Source organism: Zootoca vivipara, chromosome 4, assembly GCF_965207765.1.
Source record: "Zootoca vivipara chromosome 4, rZooViv2.hap1.1, whole genome shotgun sequence".
Taxonomy (NCBI): domain Eukaryota; kingdom Metazoa; phylum Chordata; class Lepidosauria; order Squamata; family Lacertidae; genus Zootoca; species Zootoca vivipara.
In genome coordinates, this window is record NC_142587.1 from 46,550,981 (window position 1) to 46,573,099 (window position 22,119).

A 22,119-nucleotide genomic window follows, 5' to 3' on the forward strand; every position below is an offset into this window, starting at 1 on the left:
GAAGGCAAACCAGGAGGGAGGGGGAGAGATCTCGCGCGACCAGCGCTGTAAACATTGTGTGAGGAGACCTCGCGATAACACCTATATCCTCCTGAATCGGGAGGAGTCCGCAGCCTCCCTAGTTCTCGCGGTAGCCTTGGGATTTCTTCGCCCTCCCCCCACCTCTTTATGCGGAGCGGAGAATTCTCCCCGCGATACCTTTTGCTGCAAGCAGAGGTGGGGGGAGGGGATCGAGAGGAGGAAGAAGGGGCGTGGTTTGCGCGCTGAAGTCAGCACGGCGGCTGCGAGGGGGCGGAGGAATATATAAGGGCCCGGGCCGAACTGGGGGGGTTTCAGTTAGAGACGCGATTCCGAGGCGAAGTAGCGGCGATAGCGACAGAGGCTAGTTCTACGTCTAGTGAATCCGAATTTCTCTACGCGGAGCGGGACCTCCCGACACGATCTCTCGTTATGAGTCATGTGGCAGTGGAAAATGCCCTCGGTCTAGATCAGCAGGTAAACGGGGGTGGGATGGCGGGTGGGCCTGGAGGGTCGAGGCGTATTCCCCCCCCCGCTCCCCGGCGCTCATCGGTCTGCTTTCTGGGGTCCTCCGGACTCATTGAATCGATCCTAGTTCGCCCCGATACTCCTTTTATTATCGCCCACCCGCATCCTCCTCATGCCGCTCTCCTGGTGGCGTATTTAACTGTGACGCAGTTCCTTTTGTGGGGTTCGCCCCATTGGCGCCTCCGTGAAGCCCCGAGCCTCTGTTAGGAAAGGGCGCGGAGCGAGGCGAGCGGTGCCCCTGCGAATGAGTAAAGGGAGCGGAGAGCGGAGGGTAGCTCGGGTGAAGCGCCGCCGGGCCCTTTGAGGCCTGCTGTGGGGGCTTTGTGCGTCGCTGGCGACTGCTTACATCTGCCGGGCCCCCTAGCGGCGGCGGCCGGAAATTGCAGCGGGTGGGGGACAACGGCGGCCATTGTGCGTGTGACGAAGCGAGGGTGGGGGGGGGAGAAGAGAGGCAGCTTGGCGGTGGAGGCGCGTGCGCGGCTCCCTCTGTCTGGGGAAGGGGGAGGAGGAGGAGGAGGAGGGGAGTGGGAGCCACAATGGCTCTGGTGCTGCTGCTCCTCCCGCTCTCCCTCCCTCTACCTCGAGCGCGCGCGCGCGCGCCCCCTGCTCCTTTGTCCTCGAGGCCCACGAGGTGGGGGGAGGAAGGGCAGGCATAAGGCCGCGTCTTCCGCTCGTCTTGGGTTCTCGGAAGCCTATTTAAAATGAAGTTGCACCTTCTCTCTGCCCGTTTCGGGGCGGGATAGTTGCCGGGTGGCGTTGCACTAGAGCCGGCTCCCGAAGTAGGTCATGAAGCCGGCCGGGGAAGGGGAAAGAGGAAGGAGCCACGTGACGCGGCCGGATTAGCGGCCGCCAGTGAAAGCGAAGCGCCGCCGCCGCCGGATTCTTCCCCGCCGCTTGTGTCGCTCCGGCCGTAAACGCCGGCGAGGGCGGGCGGCGCTTGTGGGGCGGGGAGAAGGGAGCGCTTTCCCCGAAGGCGAGCGAGCCTGCCTTGTACAACTGCTAATGGCTCTGTCTGAAGGCCGCGCGAGATTGTGATGTGCGTCCATCTTAAGTTGAAAAAGGGGATTCTTAGATATAAAAGGATTTTATTTTTTTAACCCCCCCCGCAAACAAAATAATACACGAAAATATTCAGCAGCGGTATTTTTTACCTTGGCTGTATATACTGCTTGTACAATCTTAAGGCCTAGGCCCTTTTTTCTTGACATCTTCAATAAAACTAAGGTGTACAGTGCAAGCTTAAGTTCTGTTACTATTTTTTAAAGCATTTGGCACAAGTAGTTATTTTTGAGGAAAGGGGAATTTGGGTTGTGGCCGATTTTTGAATGCAAATATTAAGCGTATTGGAAGACAGCACTAAAATTGAGGGGTTTGTCCATAATGTCACATGCTTTAAGTAAAACCAAAGTAAGTTTTAAGGAGGTACGGTTTAAATTGACATTAAAATATCAAAGCTATTCTGGTATTTAAGGGGGAGAGCCTGCTAACTTACAATGTGGGATAAGACAAGAATTTTTTTTACTACAGTGCTTTAAGTATTTTCAATTAATCAGGTTGAATGACTATTCTCTCCCTTTTTAAAAAAGTTTGCTGGTCTAGACTTGAATTCCTCAGACGATCAGAGTGGAGGAGGTGGAGCAAGCAGTAAGTATATAATTCAGAATTAAAGTATTTTATTGCAGCTAGTAAAAGAATATTTGGTGGTATATTGCTCCAGTTACAAAAGTAGAAAAAATTGCAGATTTTGATGTTTGAGAGAGCAGATCTATGGCATCCTGCAAGTACTGTAATTGTAGACTACTAAATCCCATTGGTATTTTACGTAAATCTGTTCTACGTAAATCTTTTATACATAAATCTGTTATACATTAAGTATTACCATGCTAGAAACTTTCCTTTAAAATGAATGTTAAGAACCTTAAATTGGGTACCTGCTTAATCAGTCAATTAACTGCAGACCTAATCTGCAGACCACTTTTGGTGCACAATAGTGTGAGCTTGGTATCAGCAAAAGGCATTTAGTGATTGTGTTACTCAAACGTCCATAAATTGTTTCATCTGCTAAAACTGGGTATGTATGTATTTCCTATAGTGAGGCAGCAGCACATTCCAGTTATTGTTGTTACAATTATTTATTAAATTTGTATACTGTCTGAGAATACAAAGTACTGTGCGTTAGAAAACAAAACAAGCTAATAACCCACTTCCCACAAACACATTTGGAAAGCCATAGAATGTTAATTAGCCAAATGCCTGCTTGAAGAGAAAAGTGTTCATTTGGCACCTTTATTACATATCTTTAGGTCTCCCTAGGGGAGAGCATTCCACAAATGGGGAACCACCATCCAAAAGGCTCGTTCTCGTGTTGCCACCCTTTGGTTGTTTGCATATTTCTAACAATGAAAATACTTGGGAAGAGGTGCTGTATGTTTAGACTATATGCTTAAGCATGAAGTACTTTAAACACTTCTTAATGTGTATGTTGGTTTGGTTTTCTGCTTAAAATACTGTAAGTTTAGAGTTGCTATAGCAAAAAATGACATGAGTTTAATCAATAAACAAAATAAGGTGTTAATAATCTTGGTAATAAGAGCAACAGACTTTGCTGTACAGAATTTTAATTTGAAACTTTTTTCCCCAACTTTCAGAAGGCCGGTACATTCCACCTCACTTACGGAATAGAGAAGCTTCAAAGCAGGGTATGTTTGTTGGTACTTGAATATATGGAGCATCAGGGTTAAAAAAAATAGGCTCACTGAATTGAACTGCAAGAACCCCAAAATGTTGGGTGCTCAGATTCAAGGAGATTTGGTACAAGTGGTTGGACAAATGAGTACCTAGGCTTTTGGAGGTAGGGAGAGGTATTAAGAGTGCATATTTAAAAGTAACACCTTATTAAGTCTATGGCAAAAATTAGATTCCCTCATTCTACAGTGGGTTCAGAGAAGATTTGGGCTCAGTGTAGTCTAGCTAGGCAAGTCTGGCAGTAAGCTGCTGATTGATGAGCTGTATATTTGGCTTGAGTAATAAAGCTACTTAAGTAACAGTGCAATCTGTTGTAAAATAAATGTTGTGCTTGCATCCAAGCAGAATAAGAGAATGGTTTGCTCATTTTGAAAGTTATGATAATCATGAAGTCAAGTAGTGATTCCTGTATTGAAATATCTACCCCATTATCAGAGTTTGTGTTAATAATTTGTAGGGAAGTGGCCCACACACATGAAAATGTAAAATAAATGGTGACTGTATACCCGTACCATCATCTGGAAGCAATTTTCAGCAGTTCCTGTATGCCCCCTAAATCTGCTGTGGAAGTTTCCCTACACTCTGGAGATCTAGGGAGGATGTGGTGGGATGTAGAGCTCATGGAGTACTGGTGAAAATCCTCCGCATTCTACTAATGGAAGCCTTACGGTCAGCTCATTGACACATTTTTGTTTTCATAGTTTGGTACAATCCATTCTAATAAGTTGGTGGCTATACCGTGCCCTGAAAAACCCTATGTGTAGCCTGTAACCATCAAGCCTGTTTATGGGGAAGTTTGAACACAGAGCTTTGTCCAAGGATTCTTGAGCTTTAAGCTGTTAGTTGATTAAGCTCTTAATCTCCTGATAAATTGCATCATGGTACTCTAAAAATTCAACCCACCAATGCTATAGGGGAATATGCTGCATTAATAGTGTCTGATCAACAACTAAACTTGGGCTGCAATCTAATTTTCATTTACCTGGGAGTAAGTTAGTGTTTTACTCCATGTGGCTTAATTCAAATATGATTGAAGTGCTGGAGACCATCAGGTCTCATCCCTCTCCCAACCTGTGACACCTTGTCTTGCCTCAGATGCCTCTGCAAAAATTACCTTGCTTGTGGACTGGCGGGGGGGGGCACCAAGAGTTTTCTAGAATACTTTTTACTTGCAGTTGTCATCTTTCAGTGTTTTAGCTTAAATCTGCTTCATGGGTAAAAGCCATAAACTAACTTACTGTGAACTTTAATATTTTTATGAGCTCGCTGGGGAGTGTTGACTATAAATTGGTTCATTGGTAAGTAGCTCTCGAAGTTAATAGAGGTCTCCCCCCCCCTTTGCTGCCAGGAGTCTTTTAAAATAGGTATGGAGAACCTATGGCCATGCTTTGCTGCAGGAGTTAGGAGTTGGAGTCCAGCATCTTCTGGGCTGCAGGTTTCCAAGCCTACCGTACTTTAAATATCTACAGATTGAATACAGTGTCCTTTATTGAAAGATGAACTCTGCACAGTTCAGCAAACCGGTCTGGAAGTGCTACTGAATTTGGGAGCTGGGAAACAATGTTCAGATATTACTTTTGCAAGTATTAGAACTACTAGATAGGAAAGTTTAGGAATAGGGTGCTTATTGTCAGGGCAACTTGACTCTGCCCACTTTGTTGCTCAACTGATAGAATTTGTGAATAGTGGCAGATCAAGGGGCATAAGATGAAGCTTGTTCAAATTCACAGGTTCTAATTTCTATTAAAAACTAACAGCTCTTTGCAAGAAAACTCATTTGTATTGAGGCTAACAAATATTGACTGGCATTGATATCCAGCCATTTGTAGTTGTCCTAACTCACCCCTTCTCTCTTCGTGTGGGTTATGGATACTGTAAAGACCAATAGAGTTGTTGTATCATAAATCCACAGAAGCTCTTATCACAATTGGTCAAGTATGTCACGAGTTCCTTTATTTTTGCAAAAGACTGATACAGGTGCCCATCTGGAAGGACATGCTTAGAAACATTGAAGAGTGATTCCTGCTGCTTCCAAGGACTACCCAACACAAGAGGATAGGATGATGCTTTCCCAGGGAAAGGCTTATTCACTCTCATACAGGTGGTTCATTCTGAGTTCCTCTCAGTAGATCCATAGAAATTAATGGACCTAAGTTAGCCATGTTTGTTTATTTCAGTGGATCTACTATGAGTAGGACTAGGACGCAACCCTTAAAAACAGCTGTATAAATTCTTGAGTGTGACATAGCACAATACCTGTTGAATCAGATGCATTGCCCTTTTCTTGAGGGAAAAGACTCCTTGTGTTGGACTGTTTGGAGCTGTTGAGAGTTTATCTTGGCTTCTCAGGGTGTCTTGGCCTGGTGAGAGGCTGGCTCCTGCCATTCTTAAGTCCTCTGTACATGTGCTTTGGCAGCAGGACGGGGTTCCCCCATCATGGCCACCAGGAGGCAAAAGAGTGCTCTTGTTCCTCTTCCCCCTGATCGCCAAAGGTGAGCTGGTGAATGTGAATGTGGAAGCCTGGAAATTTTACCTCTTCACACGAATATTTTTATGTTGCTTGAGTAAAATATATTTTACAGGTTGAAGAAAGTCTACTCTACCATTATGTTGAGATTTTTATGCCTTTGAACTGGAGTGAATTATAATGCTGGGAGTTTTATGGCTCTTTTGCAGCAGGTAATGCCTATAACTATGCGGCAAACTACTATTCCAATTCGATGCCACCAAGAAGCTGTAAGTTGGTGTCAAGATGGAGTGGTCTTAAAAATTTGTCATTTGAGAGCATGCCTCTAAGCATATTGCATAGTCATAACTTGCAGTCAACTAACAGTGTGAGCATTTGTTCCTTTACACTCATTGTCAGGCATGTTTCCTTTGCCTGCAACTTTTTGTTAGGATTAATTTGAACACAGTAAACCCACAACTTACACACAGATAGCTAGTATGTGTTCAGCTTTACATGTGTGGCAAAAAATAAAAAGGGAGTGGGGTTCAAGAAGAAATTTCTTTGGCAATCCCACCTGCTATTGAACCCAATGTGTATTGAATTTGTCTTTAGATGCAATCCCTGGAACGTAAATTCTGCATAAGTTGCGGGCTTACTCTACAGTACTAGCTTACTGTGTTTAAGGAAAACTACACATTAAGGGAAACTACAACTTCAGTTGCACTTTGTACTTGATCAAGGTTTTGTCGCCTCGAATGGATAGACTGGATAGAAAAAGGCAAGGAAAGGTTTCCAATTCTGCACTTTATAAAATTTAAATCCATAGCAATCCTAATACTTGGGTCTGGCAAGTGCTTTTTTGGATCTTCTGATTTATTAAACATGGCATAAAACTAGTGGCCCGCAAGACACTTGAAAGTTACCCAAGCCTTGTTAGTGCTAATTTTCTAGCAAGTTTACCATGCCTCACAGTTTATTTAGTTACATGTTGAAGCTGAATAGTGTGCAGTGCTGTCTAGTGTGAATATGAATATATAAGAAGAGGGCTTCTGGATCGGAGCAAAGGCCTATCTAGTCCAGCATCCTGCTCTCACACTGGCCAACCTAATGCCTATGCGAAGCCAACAAGCAGAAGCTTAGCGCAATAATTCTAGTGTTTCAGAGACTTCTTTCCTCTTGATACAGTACTTGGAGGTAGTAATTAGCTACTGTGACTAGTAGCCATTAATAGATAACCATGCTATTTGGATATAGAACTTTAGACACCTAATAAAATCTTTTTAAATATGGAAGGAATCACACAATATACTCTGAACTTAAATACTAATTATTTTCCTGAACTAATGGAGGGGTTTTGTGCTTAATCCTATTTACAGAATTTCCCAATTAAAAAAATCTATGAACTTCTCCCCTAAGCGCTTGGACAAACTTTCCATTCTCCAAGCAGGTTCTATAAGTTTACACATTAGCCTAATGTACCGTGTTTCTCCTAAAATAAGACGTGCCTCTAAAATAAGCCATGGCACGATTTTCTAAAGGCAAAGAAATATAAGACATCCCCCCAAAATAAGACGTGTTGGGGGTATTGTTACCGGTAGTGGTGGGAGCAGGTCTGCGTGGGGCTTCTGCAGTGCGCGCCTCGTCGAGCCCCAACTGGGTCGGGACTTGGCGTGCGACGCGCTGCTATCTCTCCCGGGTCCCGCTGAGTCGCTCCGCAGCACTTTGCCCCACAGCGAGCCCTTCAAGGCGCCGCCGCCACCGCCGTTGGCCACCAGGTGCTGCTGCGGATGCGACGTCGGCTCCTCCTTCCGCCGCTCATTGTCCTCTTCCGCCGCCGCCGCCTCCCTCCCTCCCCGCCGGGCCGCCGCTGGGTCGGGGCTTGAGCGGGAGCCGCGCGCGCCACGCCGAGCCCCGACCCAGCGGCGGCCCGGCGGGGAGGGAGGGAGGCGGTGGCGGCAGAAGAGGACAATGAGCGGCGGCCGGCGGAAGGAGGAGCCGACGTCGCATCCGCAGCAGCACCTGGTGGCCAACGGCGGTGGCGGTGGCGGCGCCTTGAAGGGCTCGCTGTGGGGCAAACCGCTGCGGAGCGACTCCACCTGGGAGGACAAGGTGAGGCCTAGGCCGGGCCGCGCTACCTCGGCGGCGGGGAGCGTAGGCCCCGCGGGAGCCCCTTGGCATGGAGGAGCTGCGTTGGCCGGAGCCTCGGCTGCAGCAATTCCAGGGGAACATGCGACGCCGGCTGCGGCAGCGGCGGGCCGAGCCTCCCAGGGTAGTAGCTTAAAAAAAAAAAAGACATCCCCTGAAAATAAGCTGTGGTGTGTTTTTTTGGCAGAAAAATAAATATAAAACGTGTCTTATTTTAGGAGAAACACGGCACTACATCTTTGAAAACCTTTCTTCCAACATATCTCTTGTTGCTTTTTTCAGTTCTTTTGCATTTTGGTTGCTTATAGGTTGGATAAGTATTTGAAGTACTTAGAATAGCTTGTTCTAGGTAATTTAGTAGAACTTGGCATTTTTGAAATCAGTCACAAACTTCAGGTTTTTGGAATAAAGAATAACAAGTCCATGGAGCAGAATCTTGATTCATCCAATCTAGAGATGTAAAATCTTTTTGTTTTAGCAGTAGTAAACAATTTTTCTAGAACTTTTAAAACAACTGAAATACATGTAAATTGATAATTTCAGAAAGTACTGGATAAATGTTAGGTTGTTGTCCAACTCCCTAATCTATTGTGCTGGCGGGGGGGGGGGGATTCCCTATTCGAAAGTGAAAGTGTTCACTGGTAGGAGTACTGCCAGCAAGCTTCACTCCAGCAGCTCCTAAAAAGCTTGCAACTAGAGAGGGAGCAGGATAATGGAACATTGCTAGGAATTGAAGAATCAATGCAACCCCATGAGGTAGCAGTGGGATAGTTTGGATATCATGCTAAATCAGTTAGTGTGATGCAAGCAAGCCTTGGACTCATACATACACTTCCTTCTCGTGCTTCCTTTTGTGTGCAGCCATCAACAGGAGTTAAGACTTCTGTTAAGTGCAGGTTGTTATGTCCAAATTGACAAGCCTGTTAATGTTAATTCTAGGTTTCAGCTTGGCTTGTTGCAAACGGATCTGTAGTTAATATTCATCAGTTTGAACATCTAGCATTGATACCAATCTTTTTTGGGCTAATGGGCACATTTGGAACTATGAAAGTTCTGCGGGCGCTGCCACCTCTGGTTGCTTCTTTTTCATCTCTTTCCATTTCCCCCTGCAGACAGAGAAAGCACACACGTTTTTTGGTTTTACAAGGTGACTTGAGTAAACATTGGATCCAGTATAAATAAATACCCCAAAATGACCATGAGAATAAAGATTGAAGTGCGAGACTGCACAGTAAAAAAATGCAGTTCTGGTGCTTGCCAGTATCACAAACATATCAACGGCACAAATTCTAATGGATGTTCATTTTTACATAGGATGTCAAACAAAATAATGGAACACAACTGTGTACACAGAGGTGACCTTAATTTATTTAATGGTTTTGAGGGGGTCACTTGTTAAACATGCGTTCCAAAAGGACCTGTGCCTTAGGAGAACTGTTTTGTATCATGAAAAGAACTGGACCTGTGATTTTAAAAAAAGAAATTCTGTTCTGTCAATGGAGACAGATGGGTTCTGTTATTTGGTTGGGGGGGAGACTTCTGCCATGTTTACTGGAACTAAGGATCCATGTTTACTGGAACGAAGGTGTGTGAACTCATGTGCATACTCTCCAATCTCCTTTTATCCCGGCCTCTGAGATCGGTTCTCTTTCCTTCCTATCTCAGATGATTTTCTTTCTGCTCAGCTGCAGAGGTAACGATCTGAGTCTTCAAGAGCATACAGAGCTGAAATGGGAAGTGGAAAAGAGCATTCCAATGTCCTCTTTCAACTAGCTTTTGGGGGCAGGGATAACCCTTGATACCTCATGAGCTCTGCCACAGAAGTTCTCCAAAGCACCACAGTGGCCACCCCAGGCATAACAAGTTATGGTCAAGCACAAATATAAGTTGAAGCCTTCAGAACTCCTTGTTGCCATGTCAAGGAAAGTGTGTGAGCTCAAGGCTCACCAAGGTTCATTTGCATCTGCATCACTAAACTGGCTTAGACTCAAACATTTCATGAACTTTATACTGCAATCCTATTTTTTTCTTTTTTGCTGTTACTAGGAAGCTGGATTTGTAATCAAAATAATACATACAACACTAATAGTGGACTGGTCTGTCACCATTCCATTCATAGTTGAATGAATAATAAAATGTATATTTGCCAAGCTCAGCACAGGATTTTGAATCTTGCTTCAGTCAGTTTGACAAGCTTTCTTTAGGACATGCTTCTGTTTTCAGCATGGCAGCAAGTATTGATGCACAAAACTAATACACATACAAATCACTGCATTAGGTTTTTTTAAAAAAAAATCTCTTGGCTCAACTAAATACACAACTTTCTATAAAACCTGGTTTGCAGCTTTGTAAAGCAGCTCACAATGCAACACCCTGGTCAGGTGAAGGCTTGCATCTCTAATCAAGAAATTAGACCCAACACCACTCTGTTTTCCCCAGAAAGGAGGCTTTCATGTAAATTTCTGGCAGCAAAGTCGCACTGATGCTGTGGAGCTTGCAAAAACTTGCTAGCGCATTTTACCCTTTAATTTTGTAACCTTTTATTCTCTGCCAAAGATTCCCCCAGCTGGGACTCTCGTGGAGGTAATGGCTATATGAATGGATATGATCGTGACAGCCGGGTGAATGGCTACGATCGTGATCGTGTGTTTGGATCCAGAGGAGGATCTGGACGTGATGACAGAGGTGGGCGAGGGAGACCTGGCACCTTTCATCCAACAAAACTTTTGAGTGTCCACTGCTGCTTTTGGCAATAAAGACAGCTTTCTAGAGCGCTTAGATTAAGAGTATAGTAGCATAGGTTGAGACTTCTTAGGGAAGTTTGAGGCTTTGTTTATCAAGTACCATTTGCAGAGCTGTTTTGCTGTCAGCTGGAAAGCTACAAAAGTAGTATTCATTCTTGTTGGTTATTTGGATTTTGATCCCGGAGCCTTACTTCTAGTTACAGCTATAGGATAGTACCATAGAATTCTGGAGTTGTATAGTTATCCAAATCCTACAGTCATAACGAATGTCTCAAGAACAGTGAAGCTTCTCACTGAGTGGCCTCATTATACCAGTTACCACCTACTCCAGATTTTCCTGTCAGGAAATATCATCAGTCTCCAGGTCTTTTCACTGCTTCTATTTCATCATCTTTGCTTCAGTGGACACATTGATGGACTCCGGGACGGTCTCATTTTCAGCCCAGGTTGCAATTTTTTTTCTTGAGACAACCTAATTGTAACTAGAATAAGATAATGACATAATTTTTGGAAGTGGTTCACGAAAGGTTGCCTAATGGCCATACTCTACTACAATGCCATGGGCGCAACAGTATGCAGGGTCCTAATGGACATTTCTAGGCTTTGCTTCTGGGGTTTGCTGCAGCTCGAGAGAATCATCGGCTGCTGCCTCTTGAATATAATTTACTACATGATCATTCTGGACCCGCTTTTTAATCTCTGCCATATTGCAATATTGGCAGCAAAAACACCCAATTTCAGTGTCTCCTTGATTCACAATATGCAATAAAATATGGGAATGTCTCTTAAGACAGGCTGCTAATTGTAAAATTGTAAAATTTTAAAATATTGTAATTGTAAAATTGTAAAATACTATACATTTTCATGGTGATGGTTTGAGGGATTTTGTATCTTTAATCCACACAATCAGTGATTTCATTGGTGATTTTATTATTCCTAGGATTTGATGGTGGGTGGAATGCTGGCAGAGACAGGGATGCTGCATACAGCAGCTTTGGTGCAAGGAGTGACCGTGGATCAGGAAAATCAAGCTTTTTTGCTGAGCGTGGTAATGGTTCAAGAAGGTAAAAATTTAGCTCTCTTCCCATTAAAAATGTGAATGCCACCACCATAAAACATTCAGTAATCCGTAGAAATAGGGGAGAACTGACTGAGGTTAAGACGTGTGCTTTGTAGCTCTTAGGCTTGCATTGGCTGCAGCATGTTAATTTCATGTGTATAGGGCTACCCTCTCATTTCCACCACCTTTTTGCTGTAGGACTTCTAAAATTTATATCCACATAATAGAAGTCCTTGTGTCTTCTTAGCATTAGCACATATGCCCCAGCAGAAAGACAGGGGAATGAAAATTCAGAGCCACTGTGCAGTTATGGCATACATCTGGGCTTAGAAGGAGCTCTTTCAGTAAGCTTTCTCCTTGTTTGTTGAAGGGCCAGGAGGCTGGGGCGTTCAGGGGATGAGGCAGAATTGTGTTGTGAGAGCAGTAGAGGAATTAAGTGATAGTCCAATTCCCAACATGGGTTAAAATGCCATCTGAACAATTAAATGCCTTTACCTGGCAGGTGTGCCACTTCAAATTTCATTGATATCCTGTCCACATGCCTGATATATGTGAGACAGTTGAAATATTTGGGGTAATATATCCTTCTCAAGGGGATGTCAAATCTTGGAAAATGGATAGCTGTGGGGTTATACTGATTTATTGTTTAATTATATCATGAAATGCTTTTAAGCTGCCTAGCAGCCAGGCAGCTTCATTAGTGTGTTTAGTACATCACAGAAACTGTCATGAAAATGGGTTTTAGTGTAATTTCATGTGATTTAGGTTTGATGACCGTGGTGGAAGAGGCGGTGAATTTGATGGCATTAGCAGTCGTGGTGGTGATAGAAGTGCCTTTGGCAGATTTGAACGTGGTGGAAACAGTCGTTGGTCTGATAAAAGTGATGAAGATGACTGGTCTAAACCACTTGCCCCAAGCGAACGTGTGGAGCAGTAAGTACTAGCAGTGGGATCTGGTGGTCTGTAAGTCAGGTGTTCAGTGCTATGTGATTGTACATTGAATGTTTATCTTCTAGGGAGCTGTTTGCTGGTGGGAATACTGGCATTAATTTTGAGAAGTATGATGACATTCCAGTTGAAGCAACGGGCAACAACTGTCCTCCACACATTGAGAGTGTAAGTATTTCCTTTGTGTAATGCTGTAACTAGTTCGCTGCTTATGCTAGAATACTAAGGGACTACTTCTATACATTTAAATTAGTGTAGATCTGATGGTCCTTCAAAATAATAATAATTTATACCCCGCCCATCTGGCTGGATTCCCCCAGCCACTCTGGGCGGCTTCCAACAAAACAAAATATTAAAATACAGAAATCCAACAAACATTAAAAGCTTCCCTAAACAGGGCTGCCTTGAGATGGGAAGAACACTTAAAAGTCTTTGTCTTTAATAATCTATGTGATTGCTATACGCAACATGGAATTGCATGCAGCACACTATATTTTTACGTTAGGCTTTGAGAAAGATGCTTTGCTGCCTCTGTATTCAGCATAAACAAAAGGTGATGCCAAGAAAGGAAGGGGACATGCCATCCTACATAAGAGCCCACTGCAAGACTTGTTGGTATCCAGCCTTATAGCAAGATGCTGGAAAACGAGGGGCAATTTTCTGCCCATCCTCTGCCTTCCCCTCTTATGAGTGTAAAGCAAACTTTGTGCTTTTACCAGGTTGTTTAATAACTTGAACTCTGTTGCAGTTCAGCGATGTTGACATGGGAGAAATCATTATGGGGAACATTGAACTCACCCGCTACACTCGGCCTACTCCAGTGCAGAAATATGCTATCCCTATCATCAAAGACAAGAGAGACTTGATGGCTTGTGCCCAGACAGGCAAGTTTGTGTTAGCTATGTGTTACTGCAGTGTTCTAAGTGAGGGTTCTTGGGGATAGGCCATTCCCTTACTGGCAGTTGACTCTAAGCACAACATGGACACAGCTAATTTGGTAAGACATATATTTAGGATTTAAAATACCACGCTAAATTTCAGATTAACTTGAAATAAGATAAGATATCTTTATTGTCATTGTCCCCTTGTGGGAACAACGAAATTACTCGGTTGCTACATCCACTCAGATAAAGCATTCCGCATAATCCAAAATTACAAAACCTAATTAAAAACAGTAAATATAATACAAATAACAAATAAAATAAGATGACTTCAAAGTCCAGGCTTTCCATTTAAGGCCAAAATCGCTCTAGAGAAGAAACTGTTCCTGAGACGGCTGGTTCTTGCCTGCATTGTTCTATATCTCCGTCCCGATGGCAGGAGCTGAAAGAAATGGTGACCAGGGTGCGTTGGATCTCTTGATATATCTAGTGCTTTTCTATGGCACCTGGTGGTGTAGATTTGTTCTAAGGTGAAGAGTGAGCAGCCAATAATGCTCTCTGCTGCTTTAATAATTCTACACAGCCCTGCTCTATCCTGAGAAGTACAGCTTCCATACCACACACATAAACCGTACGTGAGCACGCTCTGTATGGCACAGTGATAGAAGGCAAGCAGCAGCTTTTGTGGAAGATGGTTTTTCCTTAAAATTCTCAAAAAATGCAGTCTCTGCTGTGCCTTATTCACAAGCCCCCTTGTATTAACACTCCAGGACAGATCCTCCTGTAACTCAATGCCTATAAATCTAAACGTTGTTACCCTCTCCACACAAATTCTGTCAATCAAAAGTGGCTGGACCTCGTTCTTCTGTCTCCTAAAGTCCACCACAAGCTCCTTTGTTTTCTTTGTATTTATGAGCAAGGATGAGTACAGGATGGATGGAGCATAACATTTGGGTGGGATTTATGGAATGAAAATGTTTTTGCATTGCTCTCAAGATTAAATGTTTTTTCTTTTAGGGTCTGGAAAAACTGCTGCATTTCTTCTGCCCATATTGAGTCAGATATATACAGATGGCCCAGGTGATGCCCTTAGAGCTATGAAGGCAAGTACATTATATCTGGTTTAAACAAACAATACAGTACAGTACTTCACTTTAGCACTGTGTGTATTGCCATCTCTGTTACATTGCTGAAAAATGAAGAGCTTGAGTACAGATATACCCATTATTGCATTTATTCATTGCTTACTATATAAAACAACATAATTTACTAAAATTAATCATCCTGGATTTTTTTTTTGCACCCCACTAAAAGATAAATATTAAAGCAGGCTGGGGTACCATTATAGCATATAAGTATCAAATGCTGGAGTAAATGAAGAAATGTTGGCCTACTGCCTAAAAGTTGATAATTTCGCCAGGCACATCTCCCCAACATTCCACACATAGGGGGCCACCACTGAAAAGGCCTTTTTTGTGTTTCCACCCTCCTCATCTTCACAGGAAGCACACAAAAAAGGACAATAAGATGTGCGTACGGCTTTAGATGAAAACCAGCACTTTGGAGCCCACCCAAAAACCTGTAGGCAACCTGTAGTGTGGTTGCTAGTGGTGTATGTTCAGACGTAGTCTCAGGCAGCAATCTGGTTGCTGAATTCTGCACTAGTTGCAGTTTCCAGACTGTCTTCAAAGGCAGCCCCACATAACACATTGCAGTAATCTATCCCAGAGGTTGCCAGATCGTAGACTAAGAAACTGGGCCTTCCCTCTCCAGGCATGCTAGTGGCTGGCCATCAGTCTAACCTGTTGGAGGCACTGGTCCACTAAGGCCACTTGTACCTGCCATGACAGTAATGGATACAGAAGGACTCCCAGTCAGTCTTCTCTCTTTCAGGGGGAAATCACCATAACAGAAGGTGAATTTATTTTAAGACACTGCCATCAAATAAGTTTACACATCAGGATGGAGTTTCCACAAAATTACCCAGACTAGTTGTAGCCAGCATCTTGATTCCGATGACAGTCACTTTGCTAGAATGGCTGTGATGCTAATAGTTACTTGTGGTTCTCCTGCATGGGTGCAGTCATGAACACTGCAGGATTCAGACCACAACCTTTAAAAATCTTTATGGAAAGAGCAGAGTAATGGTGTAAACACTTGGGTAGCAGATTGTGTTGAGAAATAACTGTTACTAGCAGCTTATTTTCCAGCTGGTAATGAGGACTTAATCTTCCAGGAAAACGGAAGGTATGGACGCCGTAAGCAATACCCCATCTCACTAGTTTTGGCTCCCACAAGAGAGCTGGCAGTTCAGATATATGAAGAAGCCAGAAAAGTAAGTATTAATTAGGGGGTGCCTAATACAGCCACATTGACCTATGGTGGCTGTATTGACCAATACAAGAGTTGAAGGGACAACAAATTGCTAACTTTTGAAAGAAGAAAATTGGGTGGGTGGTTAAAAAGCTTTCATGTATCACAGAATCACAGCAGTAGTCACTGATCCCCCCCCAAAAAAAATCTTAAAAGAACAAAAAAAATTGGGGGGGGGATCTGCAAAAATCCCAGGGCCAAGGGCACATGAGGCCTGTAGATTAGCCAGCCCTGTGGTATGTGCTCCTAGAAACTTGATATCTCAAGTCTTGGATTCTAAAACTAAGTTGTGTTTCCATAGTTTGCATATCGCTCCAAAGTCCGTCCCTGCGTTGTGTATGGTGGGGCCGATATTGGTCAACAGATACGTGACTTGGAACGTGGTTGCCATTTGCTTGTAGCAACTCCAGGTCGTCTTGTAGATATGATGGAGAGAGGAAAGATTGGACTGGACTTTTGCAAGTATGTGAAAATAATATTTTAATAATTTTAGCATTTTCACAGCAGCATATTAACATGGAGTCTTGGAAATCCTAACGTGGTCTTATAATACCTTCCAGATACTTGGTACTGGATGAAGCTGATCGTATGCTTGACATGGGGTTTGAACCTCAAATCCGCCGTATTGTTGAACAAGACACTATGCCACCCAAAGGTGTCCGTCAGACTATGATGTTCAGTGCTACTTTTCCAAAGGAAATTCAGGTATTCTGTTTTGCAAAGTACTTAAATGTCCCATTTCCAGTGAAAGTCACCATACTGTAGAAGTGGTGACACTCAAACCAGCAAGCAGCTGCTGTTGTAGGTAGCTAACCAGAGGTAGAGAACAAGAAGAGTTCTGTTTTAAGTACCCCCCCCCCAATACTTTGTTTCTAGTTTTAAAATATGATGAGAAGCCTAGTTTGTATGCATCCATGGAAGCTTGTAGCTATAGGTAAGTCTAGTAGGGGTGGATTCATTATTTAGGCGTCTCCCATACTGAGTAGAGTTCTCTCTTTTGAAGATGCTTGCTCGTGACTTCTTGGAGGAATATATCTTTCTGGCTGTTGGCAGAGTTGGCTCTACATCCGAGAACATCACACAGAAAGTAGTGTGGGTGGAAGAGTCAGACAAACGGTCATTTCTGCTTGACCTCCTAAATGCCACAGGTAAAGACTGTTTGGGAGAAATCCAACACAACTCTAATGGCTCAGGTAATGAGAATCTATGTTAGGTGGAGGAAAAGCTTCAGACTTTTCCTCCCTTGTTTTCTCCTATATTTTAATATTTTTCTTTTAATCTGCATGCGGCTAGCTTAACTAGTAAAGTTGTTGTTTTTTATGGTTGCAGTCATAATACTAGTTTGTACCACTTGGTGGTGCTATAACAATAGATTTGGCATTGTTTTGCTAATGAGATGCTTCACTTACATAGGAAAAGATTCCTTGACTCTGGTGTTTGTGGAGACTAAAAAGGGGGCTGATTCTCTGGAGGATTTCCTCTACCACGAAGGCTATGCTTGCACAAGCATCCATGGTGATCGCTCTCAGCGAGACAGGGAAGAGGCATTGCACCAGTTCCGTTCAGGCAGAAGTCCCATCTTGGTTGCTACTGCAGTAAGTATAGACTTTGTTAAGAAAATGCTTGTGTCTTTGTATTGGCTCTTTACACTGCAGTTTCAGCTTACAGGGAGCTGATGGCTGACTCTTTATCTTCATTAGGTAGCAGCAAGAGGATTGGATATCTCAAATGTAAAACACGTCATAAACTTTGATTTGCCAAGTGACATAGAAGAATACGTGCATCGCATTGGCCGTACAGGCCGTGTCGGGAATCTTGGTAAGGCACTCTTCATCTACATCTTGATAAAACTTCCACAGTGGTATAAGCATTAGTGTTTGCATCCTCTGTTGACTTTTAATGTCACTAAACTCCAGCATGCTTTGAGTATGAAAAAGTTGGTAACACAGACTGAGTAGATTAGAACTGGTTTTGAGCAAAAGATCGCTGGTTAACATAGGCATGTTGTGAAAGATTCACATGAAATATTCCCATTCCTGCAAAGCACAAAGCAGATGGCTTCTGGTACTGCTTTACCTTGACGTGGGAAAGGGTAGACATCATTGTATGCCTGTGTGCAAAATTTCTTGAATGCTGTTTACAGTTCAGCTACAGCTGTAACTAAAAGCTTGTGTCATTTGAAGAGCACTCAGGAATATGTCCTACCTGTGCTCTAGGTATTTTGAACATACAGCTTCCTTACCTTGCCTTAATAGGATGTATCTCTTTCTTTAGGTCTTGCCACATCATTCTTCAATGAGAGGAACATAAATATCACAAAAGACTTGCTAGATCTACTTGTTGAAGCTAAACAGGAAGTACCGTCTTGGCTAGAAAATATGGCATATGAGCAGATACACAAAGGTGGAAGCAGTCGTGGGCGATCAAAAGGGTAAGTTGACTTAATCCCCAAGCAGTTACCTGTCATGTAGATGAGTTGGAATGATACCCAACGTCAAAGCAAAATACCTGACTTCCATATAGCAGTATAATATTTTACTTTTGTATTCCTCCCTTTGGCCCTTCAGTGGAAGAAAGATATTGCTCTTCCTATGTCTTCAGGATGAGAAGAATAGTAATTACTAGCCTGGGAGAGGTTGCTTTTTAAAAAGGACTCATAGAGCAGATAAAAAATTGAAACTACTGCTGTCAGTGGCTCTGGGGAAATGATATTTTAGTGGAGTATGGACCATATAATAGACCTACTCAGCAGAAGGTGCCTGGTGTAACACAAATCTTAAGATTCCATAATTAATAATTAAGCACCATCAAAATAGTTAATTTTTTATTAACCGGCAACAGAGATCTTAGGTGAAAAATTATTGTCCTTCAATTTTTAGAGCTCAGGGTGGTTTGTAACTTGAACATATGTAAAATATTACTTTGAAGCAGCAAAGGTAGATTTAACAGATCTGTTTGCTTGGGTCTTTTTATGAGACTCTTTTTTACCTGGTAATATGCAATTCTGTACTGGATGAGCGCTCTACTGATTGGGAGCCCCAATTGTGAAGGCCCTTTATCTGGCTGCTTCTCTCCCAGCCTCTGAAGGCAGGGGCTGCCAGGGGCATTTCTTCAGATGCTGGCTCTGAAATGGATTGGGGCCAGCATTGTTTTGCTTGCCCCCTATTATTGAAAATGACATGCATAACACTAAAAATTAGTATAGTACATCATTTTAGCCAAGGGACTGGCAATTTTTGAAGAACTAGCAAAGATGCTCTATTAACTGAATTTCCTGGTGTAGCAACATGAAGGGTACTTTTAATTAGGAAATGTATTAAAAAACATACTTGCGGAACCATGGTCTTCTAATTGTGACTTGTCGCTGTTATTTCCTCTAGCCGTTTCAGTGGAGGATTTGGTGCCCGAGATTATCGAACAAGTAGCGGAGGCACCAGCAGCAGCAGCAGTAGCTTTGGCAGCAGCCGCACAAGTAGTGGGCGCAGCGGTGGCAGTGGTGGCGGTGGCGGTGGCCACGGAGGCAGCAGAGGATTTGGAGGTGAGTTTCGTATTGTAGTGTGCCCTGGGCTGTTGGAATGAGGGAAGGTGGTGGGGAAATCTAAACTCTGGGCTTCTGCTAAACTGTAAAAAATAAGATTGTATAGGTAAATTCACTTGGTCATAAACTCTTCATGCCTTTTTGTCTTAATAGGTGGAAGTAGCGGCTATGGCGGCTTCTATAACAGTGATGGATATGGAGGAAACTATAACTCTCAGGGGGTAGATTGGTGGGGCAACTGATCTGCTTGCTGCAGATTCTTACCAAACAAGCTAATATGGAAACCACATGTAACTTAGCCAGACTATACCTTGTGTAGCTTCAAGAACTCGCAGTACATTACCAGCTGTGATTCTCCACTGAATTTTTTTTAAGGGAGCTCAAGGTCACAAGAAGAAGGAAAGGAACAGAAGCCCTACTTTGAAGGTTTAAAGACTCCATTGTAGTTGAGATTAACTCCTCCACCCCCCTACTCCCAGACTGTATTTATAATTTTGTGACTGAGGATCATTTGTTAATGTACTGTGCCTTTAACTTTAGACAACTTTTTATTTTGATGTCCTGTTGGCTCAGTAATGCCCAAGATTATCAATTGTCTTGACAAAATTACTCTACTTGGGCTTTAAAAAAAATCAAACCTTGGCACGCAGGTGTGATACAACTTACAGGAATCATTGATTCATCCACTTTATACTACAAAAAAAAACTTGTGCGGTGGCCTGCATTAGGGCTTTGATACTCAGATTTGAAAAAATAAAACATCTTGAAGCATATCAATGGAATTAGTTTCTAATGTGGCAAAACTGTACTAAGTTAAAGTTGATTTGCTCACTCTATCCTGGATAGGTACTTAGAACCTGATAGTCTTTAATAAGCCATTCCAGTCATGATGATGATGATGTATGGATACATGCATACAAGCACTGTTTTAAAGTTAATGCAAGTAAACACAGCAATTCCAGTGTTTATTAAATGTGAGCTAGCCAAATGGAGGCGGAACATTACAGGGAATGTTTAAAGGTCTGAACTTGAAATAGTTTTTAGGAGAATTCATCTACTTAGACTTTTCAAAATTGCCTGCCATATTAAAATTGAAATGGTAGAATGGCTGACCACAACAGTGATGGGTCCACCTTTTAAGGGCCTGACTGATTTTTTTGGTCTTAACGCATGCTAGTGTTGATGTTTTTTGGTCAAGGGGGAATGAACAGGAAGAATTATGCAGCAGGCTTTATTTTAATGCAGATTCACATTACTCTGTTCAAGCTGCGTTGAAGTGTTAACTGGCTTACTGTAGACTTGTAAAATGGCTCCAGAAGAGTAACAAATTCTGAGATCACAAAGGTTGGAATGTACATAACTGCACAAGGTTTCAATTCTGCTATCAAGTGCAGTTTTAGTCAGTTTTAGTTGCATAGGTTTCCATTGTATTTAGTCTGTTATGCTGAATCTGGCCAAAGATAAGTATTTCCAACAGTAAAATGCCTCTGCCACTTAGTTTCTCTGAGCTATCTTCTGCGGCCAGAGCTGTTACCAACTCTTAGTCTAAGTGGCATAGGACAACAGCAAAATCTCCTAAAGTGCAATAGATCTTTTCAAGTGTATTGTGCCTTGTTCTAAACTTTAAGTAGGTGCACTTGACAGTATTTGAGGTCATTTGTTATGGTGCTATTTCAATTAGTCTAGATTTAGGCCCTTGTACATTTTGCCCATAACTTTTTACAAAATACTTCTTTTATTGCACATTCAGAGAATTTTATATGTCTTGTGTGCGTGTCCTTAACTTCCAATCTTATTTTGTCTCTTGGGAGACTGAACGCAGCTTGTCTAAGGAGGAAGAACTAGATTCTAAAACTGGGACCATGGGAATAATGGTTGGGAAGAAAACTTTGCACACGACAGATTTCTAGATACTTTTTGCTGCTAGTTTTGTGTAATATTTATTGAACATTTTTGACAAATATTTATTTTTGTAAGCCTAAAAGTGATTCTTTGAAAGTTTAAAGAAACTTGACCAAAAGACAGTACAAAAACACTGGCACTTGAATGTTGAATGTCACCGTATGCGTGAAATTATATATTTCGGGGTAGTGTGAGCTTTTAATGTTTAAGTCATATTAAACTCTTAAGTCAAATTAAGCAGACCCGGCATTGGCAATGTAGCCATAACTTTCTGATAGTAAAACAAAAATTGGCAACTTTAAAATTAAACATGCCAAGGTTTTGATACGCTTGTCTTAAGATATTAATGAAACACTTCAAAACACTGACGTGAAGTGTCCAGATTCTCAGATGTTTGTTGCGTGAGTTTTTGTTTAGTTGTGTGGTTTTTTTTTCAGTGAATGTCTGGCACATTGCAATCCTCAAAACATGTGGTTATCTTTGTTGTATTGGCATAATCAGTGACTTCTACATTCAGCAATAGCGTTTTAGCAAGTTTTACAGCCAGCAATATTATTCAGTTCAGATAAGGATTCAATCATATGCAAAGAATGGGTTTAATCATATGCAATGAACGGATTTAAACTTGCTGAATGTAAAGATTTGAACTTCAAGTCACTGTAGGTTTAGTAATTGCTTATTGTATTAGTTTAGATGCTAGCACTGCATGTGCTGTGCATTGCTCTCAATTTTAATAAAATAAAAAGTTGAAATGCACTTTATGATGTTTGGTCTTTTTCTTGGTGACA

The 22,119-nt window shown here is 42.5% G+C and overlaps 1 protein-coding gene across 6 annotated transcripts; it reads left to right on the top strand.

Annotated features, from left to right (window-relative positions):
• The first annotated feature begins 328 nt into the window (after positions 1-328).
• DDX3X (DEAD-box helicase 3 X-linked) lies at positions 329-22,087 on the top strand. 6 transcript variants are annotated; one of them, XM_035116675.2, is made up of 19 exons: positions 329-495; positions 2,133-2,190; positions 3,195-3,245; positions 5,968-6,027; positions 10,442-10,570; positions 11,570-11,693; positions 12,455-12,622; positions 12,706-12,805; positions 13,386-13,521; positions 14,536-14,621; positions 15,755-15,853; positions 16,193-16,353; positions 16,452-16,596; positions 16,895-17,084; positions 17,305-17,486; positions 17,592-17,709; positions 18,166-18,322; positions 19,272-19,429; positions 19,583-22,087. In XM_035116675.2, exons 1-19 carry the CDS (start codon positions 451-453, stop codon positions 19,669-19,671), a joined length of 2,256 nt encoding a protein of 751 aa, XP_034972566.1. In that variant the 5' UTR covers positions 329-450; the 3' UTR covers positions 19,672-22,087. The 6 variants fall into 6 exon arrangements, with proteins under 6 accessions (XP_034972566.1, XP_034972560.1, XP_034972561.1 ...); XM_035116669.3 differs by having other exon boundaries at positions 16,895-17,039; XM_035116670.3 differs by lacking the exon at positions 5,968-6,027.
• The last annotated feature ends 32 nt before the right edge of the window (positions 22,088-22,119 follow it).

Excerpts from the sequence above, each read along its gene's own strand:
- DDX3X (XM_035116675.2), top strand. The coding sequence starts at position 451 with ATGAGTCATGTGGCAGTGGAAAATGCCCTCGGTCTAGATCAGCAG. Across the intron at positions 10,571-11,569 it reads ATCTGGACGTGATGACAGAG|GATTTGATGGTGGGTGGAAT; the intron begins GTGGGCGAGGGA and ends TATTATTCCTAG. Across the intron at positions 17,710-18,165 it reads AGGCCGTGTCGGGAATCTTG|GTCTTGCCACATCATTCTTC; the intron begins GTAAGGCACTCT and ends CTCTTTCTTTAG.